This window comes from Hyperolius riggenbachi, chromosome 6 (genome assembly GCF_040937935.1).
Source record: "Hyperolius riggenbachi isolate aHypRig1 chromosome 6, aHypRig1.pri, whole genome shotgun sequence".
Classification (NCBI taxonomy): domain Eukaryota; kingdom Metazoa; phylum Chordata; class Amphibia; order Anura; family Hyperoliidae; genus Hyperolius; species Hyperolius riggenbachi.
Genome location: NC_090651.1, coordinates 387,924,504 through 387,940,991, shown reverse-complemented (window position 1 = coordinate 387,940,991; position 16,488 = coordinate 387,924,504). Strand labels below are relative to the sequence as shown.

Genomic DNA, 16,488 nt, shown 5'->3' with positions numbered 1-16,488 from the left:
CAGCTCCTCTTTAAGGATAATAATGGGTGCAAGTCAAAAAAATTTTTTTTTCAAAAAGACGTTGCAGTTTTTGAGAAAATCGATTTTAAAAATGCGAAGGAATAATGTTTTTTTTTTTTTAACTCAGAAAAATGAGTGTTTAAAAACGATTTTGCCTTTGCATTTTTTTAAATTAATTTTCTCAAAAACTACAAGGTCTTTTTGATTTTTTTTTCTTTGGGTCTTGTACCCAATACAGGTGTGGCAATAGCAAGTGTGGGAGCTTTGCTATTAACTGCTAAAGTCTGCACAAAGTTACACAATGAATCTAAAATTACGTGAAATTACGAATGATATTATTTAGAGACGATATTGATTACGTCTTTTTCTAGAAATTTCACATTACGATTTTGTATCATAATTGCGAATTTTGATGCAAAATTACATCTATGCAAAATGTGTGCTCGTCACTAATGTTGATAAAAAAAAAATACATTCTTAATACTGACTAGGAATTAGCGAAATTCTGAATTTTCTAGGAATTCCGTTCAAATGCAACATTTCTGAATGTCATTGTATTCGAATATTGGCAATTCCAACCACCTCTAATTATCGTTGTAATTTCATACAAAATCTACTCCTCATCCGTTTCCTTCTTCTCCTAATCTGCTATGTTTCCTTATTCTCCTAATCTGCTGTTTCCTTATTCTCCTAATCTGCTGTTTCCTTATTCTCCTAATCTGCTGTTTCCTTATTCTCCTAATGTGCTATGTTTCCTTATTCTCCTAATATGCTATGTTTCCTTATTCTCCTAATCTGCTGTTTCCTTATTCTCCTAATGTGCTATGTTTCCTTATTCTCCTAATGTGCTATGTTTCCTTATTCTCCTAATGTGCTATGTTTCCTTATTCTCCTAATCTGCTGTTTCCTTATTGTCCTAATGTGCTATGTTTCCTCATTCTCCTAATGTGCTATGTTTCCTTATTCTCCTAATCTGCTGTTTCCTTATTCTCCTAATGTGCTATGTTTCCTTATTCTCCTAATTTGCTATGTTTCTTTACTCTCCTAATCTGCTATGTTTCCTTATTCTCCTAATCAGCTATGTTTCCTTATTCTCCTAATCTGCTATCCTTCCTTAGATGGAAAGCTGCAGCCGGCTGTAATGAAAGGATGTGCGACCCCGGCCATGTGCAACACCTCCTTCCTCCAGCTGCTGCAGAAAATAGGAAGTGCTAAAGTTCAGTGCTGCAACGGAGATTTGTGCAACAGCAGGTTTACCGAGGACAATCTCCGGGCTAGCGGCTACTTTCCTATCGGAAGCGCATCCTCCAAAACAGGTATCCAAAGCTTCCCTTCTAACCAAGCTATCTTTTACGGAGCAGCAAATGATGTCAAAAGCCCTCAGCATGACTCAGTGAAAAGGGGACATACTTGTAATAAGTTTAACTACGGCTCTAGTGGCACCCCGGTATCCTCCTCCACCTATAACAGTAACCACAATATGGCTGATGGTTTGGGTGTGCTTACCATCCCCCCAGTGTCTCCACTGGCCACTAATGGTCAAGCGAGCAATTTCAACGATGGCCCTTGGAACAGCAATATTAATGGTGGTGGTTCTAGTCCTACTTCTACATCCTCTGATGGGCTTAGCAGTACTGCCTCTGCCTTAGTAGATAATCCAACTCTGTCCACTGATAGCACTCAAGAGGCAGCCATTGACAACTTCTATGTGCAGAACCAGAATTCAGGCTATGACAGTACTGTGTATTCAGAAGGTGGGTTAAGTACAGATAATGACATGCTTTTAAGTGTCACAGAGAGTTATGAAGCCTTTAGTTCTTTCTACGACTCAGCAGGTGATGATAGCAGCTTCATTGCAGCATCACAAGAACCAATGACAACAGATGACTCACGGGACGTTGATAGCAACAGTAATAAGGCCAACTCTAGTTTGATATTCTCTAATGGACTTGGTAGTGCTGCCTCTGACTCCACAAGCAATCCAGCTCTAACCACTGAAAGTCCACAAGATGTAAACAGTCTATTACTAACAGACCACAATTCAAACTATACAGGCATCGTATATGAAGAAGATAATAGAATTGTAGGAAATGACACTGAGAATAATGCAGACAGTATTAGCAACAGCAATGGTACTTATCCTGCTTCTGTGTCCCTTGGTGGACTTAGCAGTGGTACTTCCAGCTCCATAATTAGTCCAACTCTATCGTCTGACAGCACCCAAGACAACATCAATAACATGTTCTCAGAGAACCAAAATTCATTTTATGACAGTGGTTATTATGTACCTGGTGAGGACACTACAGATAATGACATGTCTTACACTAATGCTGAGGATGCAGACAGCAATAGCAAATATCCGAGTTCCACATTCCTTCATAGCAATTCTCCTTCTGACTCGATAAACAGCCAAACCCTGTCCACTGAAAGTCCACACGATGTAAACAATCTGTTAGTACTAATGGACCACAATTCAAACTATACAGGCATAGTGTATGCAAGTGAAAATTCAAATGATTCCAGAGTATCATATGCAGCTGATGGGAATAATACAGATAATGGCCCATCTACTAATACTGAGAATTATACAGACAGTAATAGCGATGGTGAGGACAGTTATCCTAGTTCCACATTTCTTGATAGCAATGTTCCTTCTGACTCGATAAATAGCCAAAGTCTATCCACCAAAAGTCCACAAGTTGTAAACAATCTGTTATCAATGGACCACAATTCCAACTATACAGGCATCGTATATGCAGATGATAATAGGATTGTAGGAAATGACACTGAGAATAATGCAGACAGTATTAGCAACAGCAATGGTACTTATCCTGGTTCTGCATCTCTTGGTGGACTTAACAGTGGTACTTCCAGCTCCATAATTAGCCCAACTCTATCTTCTGACAGCACCCAAGACAACATCACTAACATGTTCTCAGAGACCCAAAATTCATTTTATGACAGTGGTTATTATGTACCTGGTGAGGACACTACAGATAATGACATGTCTTACACTAATGCTGAGGATACAGACAGTAATAGCAATTATCCTAGTTCCACATTCCTTCATAGCAATGCTCCTTCTGACCTGATAAACAGCCAAACCCTGTCCACTAAAATCCCACAAAACAATATGGACAATCTCTTACAAATGGACCACTATTCAAGCTATACAGGCATCGTATATGCAGATGATAATAGAATTGTAGGAAATGACACTGAGAATAATGCAGACAGTATTAGCAACAGCAACGGTACTTATCCTGGTTCTGCATCTCTTGGTGGACTTAGCAGTGGTACTTCCAGCTCCATAATTAGCCCAACTCTATCATCTGACAGCACCCAAGACAACATCAATAACATGTTCTCAGACAACCAAAATTCATTTTATGACAGTGGTTATTATGTACCTGGTGAGGACACTACAGATAATGTCATGTCTTACACTAATGCTGAGGATACAGACAGTAATAGCAATTATCCTAGTTCTACATATCTTGATAGCAATGCTCCTTCTGACTCGATAAACAGCCAAACCCTGTCCACTAAAAGTCCACAAACCAATATGGAGAATCTATTACTAATGGACCACAATTCAAGCTATACAGGCATCGTATATGAAGAAGATAATAGAATTATAAATAATGACACTGGGAATAATGTAGACAGTATTAGCAACAGCAACAGTACTTATCCTGCTTCAGGGTCACTTGGTGGACTTAGCAGTGGTACTTCCAGCTCCATAATTAGCCCAACTCTATCGTCTGACAGCACCCAAGACAACATCAATAACATGTTCTCAGAGAACCAAAATTCATTTTCTGACAGTGGTTATTATGTACCTGGTGAGGACACTACAGATAATGTCATGTCTTACTCTAATGCTGAAGATACAGACTATATTAGCAATTACCCTAGTTCCACATTTCTTGATAGCAATGCTCTTTCTGACTCGATAAACAGCCAAACCCTGTCCACTGAAAGTCCACAACATGTAAACAATCAGTTATTAACAGACCACAATTCAAACTATACAGGCATTGTATATGCAGATGATAATAGAATTGTAGGAAATGACACTGAGAATAATGCAGACAGTATTAGCAACAGCAACGGTACTTATCCTGGTTCTGCATCTCTTGGTGGACTTAACAGTGGTACTTCCAGCTCCATAATTAGCCCAACTCTATCATCTGACAGCACCCAAGACAACATCAATAACCTGTTCTCAGAGAACCAAAATTCATTTTATGACAGTGGTTATTATGTACCTGGTGAGGACACTACAGATAATGACATGTCTTACACTAATGCTGAGGATACAGAGAGTAATAGCAATTATCCTAGTTCTACATACCTTCATAGCAATGCTCCTTCTGGTTGGTTAAACAGCCAAACCCTGTCCACTAAAATCCCACAAAACAATATGGACAATCTCTTACAAATGGACCACTATTCAAGCTATACAGGCATCGTATATGCAGATGATAATAGAATTGTAGGAAATGACACTGAGAATAATGCAGACAGTATTAGCAACAGCAACGGTACTTATCCTGGTTCTGCATCTCTTGGTGGACTTAGCAGTGGTACTTCCAGCTCCATAATTAGCCCAACTCTATCATCTGACAGCACCCAAGACAACATCAATAACATGTTCTCAGACAACCAAAATTCAATTTATGACAGTGGTTATTATGTACCTGGTGAGGACACTACAGATAATGACATGTCTTACACTAGTGCTGAAGATACAGACTATATTAGCAATTATCCTAGCTCCACATTCCTTCATAGCGATGCTCCTTCTGACTCGATAAACAGCCAAACCCTGTCCACTGAAAGTCCAGAAAACAATATGGCAAATCTATTATTCCAACAGGACGATAATTCATTTTACGACAGTGGTTATGACACTAGTTCTTATGCACCTGCTGAGGACACAACTGGTTATAACAGCTTTGGGGATACTAATGAGAGTAGCACAATCTATAATATTGACGTCTACTCAGAAGAAGACAATATGGTAGATCAGAGCACAGGAAATAGCCTTAATGGACCCATCCCAGGTCAAAATAATGGCACTGTAACTTCTAGCTCTATGGAACGAGGGCAAGCAGGCATTAACCATGAGGAGCTTCGGGGTCCATCTAGTTTGTCTGGTTCTGCTGTGTCAAAAACTAACTGCACTCCCAATGAAAATGATTTAATCAGCAACCCAGGAGTAGATAGCCATGCTTCTAATACTAACTCAGCTTTACTGGCTCATAACAATGGTTCTAGTGACTCCTTAACCGGTAACAATGCTATGACCAATTGCAGCGCTATTTCCGCTAGGGGTGAGAGTGACATCTCAGCAGGAATTTCACAAGAGGCTCAAAGTTCTAATCATGTAGTCCAAAACTCAGGAAATGATGTTTATAACACAAGTTTTGCTTTACCAGGTGACATGAATGATTCTAACCCCTCAACCGGACCACATGGTGGAGAAGACAGAGGAAATTCAAGCACTATCATTTCAGGGCCTTCTACATCTGGAGTATATGATAATAGCTACGGTTCTCAGTACATGCCATCAGATAATGGAATGCACTCTGGGGTAAATAATAGTACTTCCAATTACAGTAACAGTTCAACTACAAGTGATAGCACCAGTCATGGCAATGTCATGACCAATTCCAGCCATAATACAGTCAACACAGTTGCCACTGGAGGAAACAGTTATGGTTCTTCCCATAGCAATAACAGCAACCCTGGGATCAACAGTGGTTTGAATCCAGTGTCTACTGATCATAGCTACAATAATGTTACCAACCACAGCAGTCTCGGGAGCAGCCCAAGTGGTCATGGCAATGTCATGACCAACTCCAGCCATAATACAGTCAACACAGTTGCCAGCGGAGGAAACAGTTATGGTTCTTCCCATAGCAATAACAGCAACCCTGGGACCAACAGTGGGTTGAATCCAGTGTCTACTGATCACAGTTACAATAATGTTACCCACCACGGTAATGCCGGGAGCATCCCAAGTGGTTATGGCAATGTCATGACCAATTCCAGCCGTGATACAGTCAACACATTTGCAACTGGAGGAAACAATTATGGTTCTTCCCATAGCAATAACAGCAACCCTGGGATCAACAGTGCTTTGAATCCAGTGTCTACTGATCATAGCTACAATAATTTTACAAACCACGGCAGTGCCGGGAGCAGCCCAAGTGATCATGGCAATGTCATGACCAATTCTAGCCATAATACAGTCAACACAGTTGCCACTGGAGGAAACAATTATGGTTCTTCCAATAGAAATAACAGCAACCCTGGGATCAACAGTGGTTTGAATCCAGTGTCTACTGATCATAGCTACAATAATGTTACCAACCACAGCAGTCTCGGGAGCAGCCCAAGTGGTTATGGCAATGTCATGACCAATTCCAGCCATAATACAGTCAACACAGTTGCCAGCGGAGGAAACAATTATGGTTCTTCCCATAGCAATAACAGCAACCCTGGGACCAACAGTGGGTTGAATCCAGTGTCTACTGATCATAGCTACAATAATGTTACCAACCACGGCAATGCCGGGAGCATCCCAAGTGGTTATGGCAATGTTATGACAAATTCCAGCCATAATACTGTCAACGCAGTTGCCAGCGGAGGAAACAGTTATGGTTCTTCCAATAGTAATAACAGCAGCCCTGGGACCAACAGTGGATTGAATCCAGTGTCTGCTGATCATAGCTACAATAATGTTACGTACCATGGCAGTGCCGGGAGCAGCCCAAGTGATCATGGCAATGTCATGACCAATTCCAGCCATAATACAGTCAACGCAGTTGCCACTGGAGGAAACAGTTATGGTTCTTCCCATAGCAATAACAGCAACCCTGGGATCAACAGTGGTTTGAATCCAGTGTCTACTGATCATAGCTACAATAATGTTACAAACCACGGCAGTGGCGGGAGCAGCCCAAGTGGTCATGGCAATGTCATGACCAATTCCAGCCATAATACAGTCAACACAGGTGCCGCTGGAGGAAACAGTTATGGTTCTTCCAATAGCAATTACAGCAACCCTGGGATCAACAGTGGTTTGAATCCAGTGTCTACTGATCATAGCTACAATAATGTTACAAACCACGGCAGTGGCGGGAGCAGCCCAAGTGGTCATGGCAATGTCATGACCAATTCCAGCCATAATACAGTCAACACAGGTGCCGCTGGAGGAAACAGTTATGGTTCTTCCAATAGCAATTACAGCAACCCTGGGATCAACAGTGGTTTGAATCCAGTGTCTACTGATCATAGCTACAATAATGTTACGAACCACGGCAGTGCCGGGAGCAGCCCAAGTGATCATAACCCAAACATGACTCTCACTGGAGGGAACGTGTCCTATGATCACAATGGAAACATAAATGAATATAACAACCCACAGGGCGTTTCAGGAGTAAACAGTAATGAATCTGCCCATGGTGGTAGTCACAATGTAAATCTAGCACCACCACCATTTGATGGTCTTTTCAACAATAGCAATGGCAACAACAGCAGTGGCAATAGTAGTACATGGATTATCACCAACAATCGCAATCCAAACATGGCATCCCCGGGTGGAAATGAAGGCAGTCCTTCATATGTCAATGCCAACAATCCTGGCACTAGCAGTGGAGGTGGTTTTATTTACAACTCACATCAGATGCCATCAGATGGATATGATTATGGCTATAACTATGGCGATGACAATAACTTTGGCACGTACGGAGAAGGTGATGACAGCAATGATAATCTTTTCATGCCACCTGTAAAAGGCAGTAATGAACAGGCATATAGTAATCCAAATGATCAAGGCCTTTCCTATGGCAATAGTTATGGCTATGACACAAATGCAATGTCAGGCCACATAGGAAATTTAACATCCAATATAAATGGTTCTAACACAAATCTGCTGCCATCGGAAATGTATGAAACAAATGAAGGTAACTACAACAATTTCATTAGAATGTTGTCAAATGTCACCGGTGTTAGTCCCACCCTGCTCTCTCAGCAACTGAATGAGTCAAATGTGGGCAATAAAAGCTATCTAGCTAGTGTGTTACAAACTATCCCAGGTTTTAGCCTGAGTAATTTAACCCCTCAACAGGAAGCAGACATCTTTAGCAGCAACAGCAGTATAAGACCTCCTTCTAAAAGGGACGATGAACATAGCTCCAACATACAATGGAATGCCTCAGGTTCAGTCAATGTTAGTAGTCTAGCTCCCATACTGGCCAGGTATACTGGTCTTAACCAAGCTGTGTTTTTGCAAAGCTTGACTGGAGTAGACTTGAGCAACAAGGAGATTGTAGCCCATGCCTTGTCCAATATCGATGGCTTTGATCGTGATAAATTACCTGCTGACATAAGGGGAACAATTTTTGGCAGCAGTAGCAGTATGAGCCATTCTTCTCCCAGTGACTATGGACATAGCTCCAGCACGCAGTGGAATGCCTCAGGTTCAGTCAATGTTAGCAGTCTAGCTCGCACGATGGCCGGTTATACTGGTGTTGGCGAAGCTGTGATTTCTAAAAGCTTGACCGGAGTAGACTTGAAAAACACGGAGAGTGTAGCCCATGCCTTGTCCAATATCGATGGCTTTGATCCCGACAAATTACCTGCTGACATGAAAACACATTTTTTTGGCAGCAGTAGCGGTATGAGCCATTCTTCTCCCAGTGACTATGGACATGGCTCCAGCACGCAATGGAATGCCTCAGGTTCACTCAATGTTAGCAGTCTAGCTCGCACGATGGCCGGTTATACTGGTGTTGGCGAAGCTGTGATTTCTAAAAGCTTGACCGGAGTAGACTTGAAAAACACGGAGAGTGTAGCCCATGCCTTGTCCAATATCGATGGCTTTGATCCCGACAAATTACCTGCTGACATGAAAACACATTTTTTTGGCAGCAGTAGCGGTATGAGCCATTCTTCTCCCAGTGACTATGGACATAGCTCCAGCAACACAGGATCAGGCAACGTTAGCAGTCTAGCTCACAGACTGTCTAGTTTTACTGGTCTTAATGAATCTTTTCTTACTGAGAAGCTGAAAGGGATGGATCTGAACGACCAGAGTGCCGTAATTGGTGTGTTATCTAAAATTCCCGGTTTTGATGCAAATATGTTTCCCCCTTTCATATGGCCGTCCATTTTTGGCACCAACAGCAATACAAATAATGCATTTCCAAGTCATTCTGGGAGTAACTCCCACCCGTTACCACCGGGAGAGAATAATCTGAGTTATGACAGTAACATAAATTCTAACAATGCCTTGAATACCGGCAACTCCTACGAAAACCCAATTGTTCCGGGACGGAGCGCCAATGATTCAGAAACCAGCACTAACAACACAAGTAACAGCGCGGCCTTCTTGAGAGGCAAAATGGAAGCCTTCACCATCTTTCTCACGGCTACATTGCTGTTACTAAGCTGAGCCTTCAGCCAGGAACAATCGTTTACTTGTCTTAAGGTGGCCACTAATGATCCAATCTTTTTCATCCAATCTTACCATTTCTATGTAATATAAGGTAACTGCTTGAAGTATCCATTCAGTATATTCACTCAATTTACCCTTATACTACATAGATTTGGTAAGATTGGATGAAAAAGATTGGATCATTAGTGGCCACCTTAAGATATAACTTGTGTGAATGTTCAGAACCAGGTATATGTCTGGTGACCTTGAACATTACTTGACCTGATGTTACCATTATTGGTTTAAATGACGTCCTACTGTGTATTGTGACAGTATTGTATTATATGTAAGATATTTTCCCCTGCCCTTGCCTCCTGCGTTTTCATAAGCTTTGCCACCCGAAATGTAAAGTTTTTTTCTTGCCAACCAAAGTTTATTTTTTATGCTTTGTAAACGCAAAAAGAAAATGTATGTATGATACCAATGTGTATGACCTTTGGAATAATATATGAATAAAAAAATATATACTTATAATGTGTCTGGAACATATTTCTTTAAACTGTAAAATGTATTCCTAGGCCACCTGTATGGTACAGAATCAAGGGATCCCTAAACCTATCGTAGAAACACATCCAACTTATGTTTATTTTCACATTTTCACCAAAGAATAGCACATTATGAATGAGGGGCAGCTCAGTGGCATGTGGAGAGTATAGTGGCAGGGGGGGGGGGGGGGTGGCATGTGGAGAGTATGGTGGCATGCAGACTATATGGTGGCATGTGGACAGTATGGTGGCATGCAGACTATATGGTGGCATGTGGACAGAATGGTGGCATGTGGACAGTATGGGGACATGGGGACATTATGGGGGCCTGTAGACAGTATGGGGGCATGTGGGCAGTATAGGTGCATGTGGGCAGTATAGGCACATGTGGACAGTATGGGGGCATGTGAACAATATGGGGGCATGTGGGCAGTATGGTGGCATGTGGACAGAATGGGGCATATGAACAGTATGGGGGCATGTGGACAGTATGGGGGTATGTGGACAATATGGGAGCCTGTGGATAGTATGGTAGCATGTGGACAGTATGGGGGCATGTGAACAATATGGGGGCATGTGGGCAGTATGGTGGCATGTGGACAGAATGGGGCATATGAACAGTATGGGGGCATGTGGACAGTATAGGGGCATGTGGACAGTATGGGGGCATGTGGATAGTATGGTAGCATGTGGACAGTATGGGGGCATATGGGCAGTGTGGGGGCATGTGGACAGATCAGTGGCATGTGGACAGTATGAGTGCATGTTTGCGGTATGCTGGCATGAGGACAGTATGGGGACATGTGGACGATATGGTGGCATGTGACAGTATGGGGACATGTGGGCGATATGGGGGCTTGTGGACAGTATGATGACATGGTTGATAGTAGTCTCATTTTGCAGTGTTTGGGTCTCTGCTCTGGTTGAATTTTGGGCCAGGACACTATCTGCATGGAGGTTGTATGTTCTCCCTGTGTAAATACGGGACAGATAAAAATGGCGCACAGTGCCAGGGGAATAGAAATGGTGCTGCATAGACTGACATTATATAATGCTATTTAGCATTATAAGTGTTCAAAAATGGCGCATGAAGGGTGCCTTACACCTTTAATGCTAAATAACGTTATTAGTGTTAAAAATGCTGAGGGTTTTAATGTATTTACATTTATTATCAGAACAGTGCACCATTTTTTACCCTGCACCATTTTTAACTGGACCCATTTAACCATTTATGCCGCATGGACGTGATTGTCACTGCTGCTGTAGCGCCGCTGCGTGCTCCTGCGCTCTCCTATGCGTGATCGTGCGCGCACCCACACGCTCCCGTGCTGCCCCCCGTTAGCCCGGAGATTAATGAATGGGAAAATAGTTCCCATTCATTGATTTAAGTCTCTGGAAGAAAGCCCGATGGCATCTCATCAGAATCCGCCCGTCTTTCAGACAAAAAAAAACTTTCCCGTCCCCCATATGCTTCCTGGAAGCGAGCACTTCACTTCCAGGGCTAAAAAAAAAACATTTCACTGTGGTAACCTTGTGGCCAAATAGTAAAACTACATCTACGTACATTTTTTAATAAAATAAACCCACATTATTACATTTAAAATTAACTATTTACCTTCCACACCAAAACTTACCCAAATAACATTTTTAATGAAAAAAACAAAAAATTAGAATTGAAAAAAAAAACCAAAGAAAACATAAATAGTTACCTAAGGGTCTGAATCTTTTTAATATGCATATGATGAGGGTATATTACAAAAAAAAAAATTATAAGCTTGTAAATAGTGATGGACGCAAAACTTAAAAAATGCACCTTTATTTCCAAATAAAATATTGGCGCCATACATTGTGATAGGGACATAATTTAAATGGTGTAATAACCGAGACAATGGGCAAATAAAATACATAGCTTTTAATTATGGTATCATGTATTATTTTAAAGCTATAATGGCCGAAAACTTAGAAACAATGAATTTTTGCCATTTTTTTCTTAATATTCCTGTGAAAATGCATTTAGAAAAAAATAAGCAAAATGTACCACCCAAAGAAAGCCTAATTGGTGGCAGAAAAAAACAAGATATAGATTAATTCATTGTGATAATTAGTGATAAAGTTATTGGCAAATGAATGGGAGGTGAAAATTGCTCTAATGCATAAGGTGAAAAATAACTGCGGGCTGAAATGGTTAAATAGGCTTCCTCGAGGTAATTTGTTTTTTTCCCCCATTTAAAAACATACATGGATAGGTTGATAGGTCTCCGCCTCCAAAATAAATAATAAAAAATGGAACATAAGACAATGTCTAATAATGGTAGGGATTTTATTGTGATCTCCACTGAGGGAAGGATAGTGATGTGAGGAAAGCACTGTAATATTGCCCTGACAGACATCACACAGTAATATTACCCTCACTAGCGGCACTGTATACCGCTGGTTACACTATTACTGCGACTAGGAAAACTGTTGCTATGGTAATGTTACTCTTAGTAGTGTGTAGTAGTAGTTAGTAGTGTGCGTTGTTGTTGGTTGTGTCTAGGAGAAGTCATGGAGAAGCATGTGATCAGTCTGGTCAGGTGATAGATATGTAAGTTTCTGATTAGTGATGGTCGTGTCTAGGAGAAGTCACGGAGAAGCGTGTGATCAATTTGGTCAGGTGATAGATATGTAAGTCTCTGATTAGTGATGGTTGTGTCTAGGAGAAGTCATGGAGAAGCATGTGATCAGTGTGGTCAGGTGATAGATATGTAAGTCTCTGATTAGTGATGGTCGTGTCTAGGAGAAGTCATGGAGAAGCATGTGATCAGTGTGGTCAGGTGATAGATATGGAAGTCTCTGATTAGTGATGGTCATGTCTAGGAGAAGTCATGGAGGAGCATGTGATCAGTCTGGTCAGGTGATAGATATGTAAGTCTCTGATTAGTGATGGTCATGTCTAGGAGAAGTCATGGAGGAGCATGTGATCAGTCTGGTCAGGTGATAGATATGTAAGTCTCTGATTAGTGATGGTAGTGTCTAGGAGAAGTCATGGAGAAGCATGTGATCAGTGTGGTCAGGTGATAGATATGTAAGTCTCTGATTAGTGATGGTCGTGTCTAGGAGAAGTCATGGAGAAGCATGTGATCAGTGTGGTCAGGTGATAGATATGGAAGTCTCTGATTACTGATGGTTGTGTCTAGGAGAAGTCATGGAGAAGCATGTGATTAGTCCGGTCAGGTGATAGATATGTAAGTCTCTGATTAGTGATGGTCGTGTCTAGGAGAAGTCATGGAGAAGCATGTGATTAGTCCGGTCAGGTGATAGATATGTAAGCCTCTGATTAGTGATGGTCGTGTCTAGGAGAAGTCATGGAGAAGCATGTGATCAGTGTGGTCAGGTGATAGACATGTAAGTCTCTAATTAGTGATGGCCATGTCTAGGAGAAGTCATGGAGAAGCATGTGATCCGTCTGGTCAGGTGATAGATATGTAAGTCTCTGATTAGTGATGGTCGTGTCTAGGAGAAGTCATGGAGAAGCATGTGATTAGTCCGGTCAGGTGATAGATATGTAAGCCTCTGATTAGTGATGGTCGTGTCTAGAAGAAGTCATGGAGAAGCATGTGATCAGTGTGGTCAGGTGATAGACATGTAAGTCTCTAATTAGTGATGGTTGTGTCTAGGAGAAGTCATGGAGAAGCATGTGATTAGTCCGGTCAGGTGATAGATATGTAAGCCTCTGATTAGTGATGGTCGTGTCTAGAAGAAGTCATGGAGAAGCATGTGATCAGTGTGGTCAGGTGATAGATATGTAAGTCTCTGATTAGTGATGGTCGTGTCTAGGAGAAGTCATGGAGAAGCATGTGATCAGTGTGGTCAGGTGATAGACATGTAAGTCTCTAATTAGTGATGGTTGTGTCTAGGAGAAGTCATGGAGAAGCATGTGATCAGTCTGGTCAGGTGATAGACATGTAAGTCTCTAATTAGTGATGGTTGTGTCTAGGAGAAGTCATGGAGAAGCATGTGATCAGTCTGGTGTAGCAGGTAGCAAAAGGGGGATGTAGTTTTTTTTATTTTCTTATTGCTACCTGGTCAGCGGCTTTGGATGAAGCGCTGCTGACAAAGGTTTGTTAAGTAAGGGCATTTTGCCCTTAGTTGTAATGGGTGCTGCTGTGAGGTGGGCAGGGCTGATGGCTGTGGTGTGCTGTGAGGGAGGAGGAGTTCATGCGTACAAATAGACGCATGCATCCTCCTGGTTGCCGGGCAACGGAATGCGTAAGTGACAGGAGAGAGAGAGACAGCGCGAGACTGGGGGGAGGAGTGGGAAGCGCTCGTGCACATAGCACAAGCCAGCTGTGATGGTACAGTGCGAGGGGAGCCGCTACAGAGAGCTGGTTATAACCAGCTTCTCTGAGTGAATTGCGCGGTTAGCAGCGGTGAGAGGAGAGAGGAGGGGATGCAGCTACTGGAGCCAGGCACAAAAGTATGCCGGGGAAGGAGAAGACCACCCGCTTAGCAAAGCAGCCATCCACAAGTAAAGACAGATGCTGGCAGAGGATCAGATAGGCAGTCAGAGCGGACAGGGGAAGGGGAAGGATGCAGCAGGCACAGCTTATGAGAGGCAGGCCAGGCACTGCAGCAACTGACATTCTGGCAGAAAATTACTGCGCCCAGATGATCCTTCAATCCTCCATAAGATAAGCCATCAGTCAATTAATGCTGACAGGAAGGGAGGAAGCGGAGAGAGATTTGGGCAGATGGAATAGAAGCCAGTGAAATGATTATCAAGTAGCTGATGATACAGAGGTGCTGAGCAGAATTTTACAAAGCTGACATGTATGAAATAGGATTAATATATTGTGATAAATCAGCATGTGACACTGACAAGAAAGATGCTTGAACATTTTGACTACAGGAAATTGGCTCTGGTGATGTCCCCCACTGCTGAAGTATAGTGCTGGTGAGGCTGAGAATTGAGACTGACCATCCCTCATTTCTATGATAATCATCTTTATTGTTATTTCCATAAGTTTCCCTGAACTGTTGCAGAAATGGAAGAAAAGTTTTTTTTGTATGAAAGTCCAAAAACTGCCTATCACCGATGTACTGTGTATGGGACTATGAAATAGTGATTTGGAGAAGAAAGTGTATCTGCTTAATTATCAAATAATCCAGTGCCCTGTCTGCTAAAGGCCTGTTATTTACCCTCATAGCCAACTGACTTTTAAAATATAAAGTGCAAAGAGCATTTTGGGGTTTTTTTTTTTAGTGTGGTACAGTGCAAAGTTATATTTATTAAATACTTACCTTTGGGAAGAGTCGTCCAGCTGGGTTCCTGAAAAGAAAGGAGAAATAGTAAATATGATGATTTACCAGCAGTAATGGATGACTTGGAAGAAGTACCTGGTAATAGACTGTTTCCTGATAGTAGTCTGATCCTGCGAAAGAACAGAAGTGGTTGAATACATGAGCTACAGACTTGGATCTAAGAACTATTTTTATTGTTATTATTATTATTCATTTTTCTCAAGTTTTTTTTATTTTTGGAACAAGCCGAATGGATAGTTTTGCCTACAAGAACATGTGACGGAGCCATTCGCTCCCTTTTTAGTGGTTCCAGTCTTTATTTTTTTTTTTAACCAATTCAAGTAACACTATTAATTTACTAAATACTCATTAACTCGCTAACTCATCTATTTGTTTATTTTTTTTTATTATTAATTTATTAACCAAATAATGTATTTATTTATTTTTGTTTATTTATTTAATTATTTTATTTCATAAAACCTGGCTGAAGTATTGAACGAGTAATATAGCCAGATTCATTTACCAGACCGAGAACAAAAGTGGGAGTACTCCATTTACTATTGAGGGTGTAAAGGAGATTTTTGCTGATCAGCAAAACTAGAAGTTGATGTCTATATAACTGTATTGATGCGAAGCATTGGACTGAAATTTCTTCTTACAAAACTAATATTCAGGGGTTTATCTAATCCAAATAGGGTCCCATTTTAATTCTATATAACTGAAAGTAAAGTGGGTGGTTACTCTTAGTAGATACTTACCGGGTGGGAGAGTCCTGTATTGAATATAACCAATTTTCTTCCTACCTCTAAGAAGTATCCTCTAGAAAGAAGACAAGAAGATATTTCGAAGACTGTTATATTAGAGATTGTATTGTTCATAATTTTCATTGGTTACATGGAGTAGAAATTGTATTTTTTTTTTAATAAAATGTTTTGAATTTTACAACCTGCATTGGTGTCTTTGGAGTTCTCCTTCAGTTGGCGGTTAAAACTGGTTACACTGGTCAGATGATAGATATGTTATGCTGGGCATACACGGCCCAGATTCTTCTTATCAATCGAGCCGCTGATGGCTGGATTGATAATTTCTGACATGTCCGATCACCACGTGGATCGATTCCCGGCTCGATCCCTGCGCTGAGAAGGAAGTGCCCATGGGGACGAGCGGGAATCAATCCGCGCACACGCGCGGACGAGCGGTGACGCGTCGGCATCG

The 16,488-nt window shown here is 41.4% G+C and overlaps 1 protein-coding gene across 1 annotated transcript in view; it reads left to right on the top strand.

The window, feature by feature from the left end:
• Positions 1-9,982, top strand: part of LOC137521997 (serine-rich adhesin for platelets-like) — a 39,404-nt gene extending 29,422 nt beyond the window's left edge. Inside the window, exon 7 of the mRNA XM_068241992.1 lies at positions 1,119-9,982. Coding sequence (XP_068098093.1) covers positions 1,119-9,466 — 8,348 coding nt within the window. The 3' untranslated portion in view covers positions 9,467-9,982. The remainder of the gene's footprint in view (positions 1-1,118) is intronic.
• Positions 9,983-16,488: the final 6,506 nt, after the last annotated feature.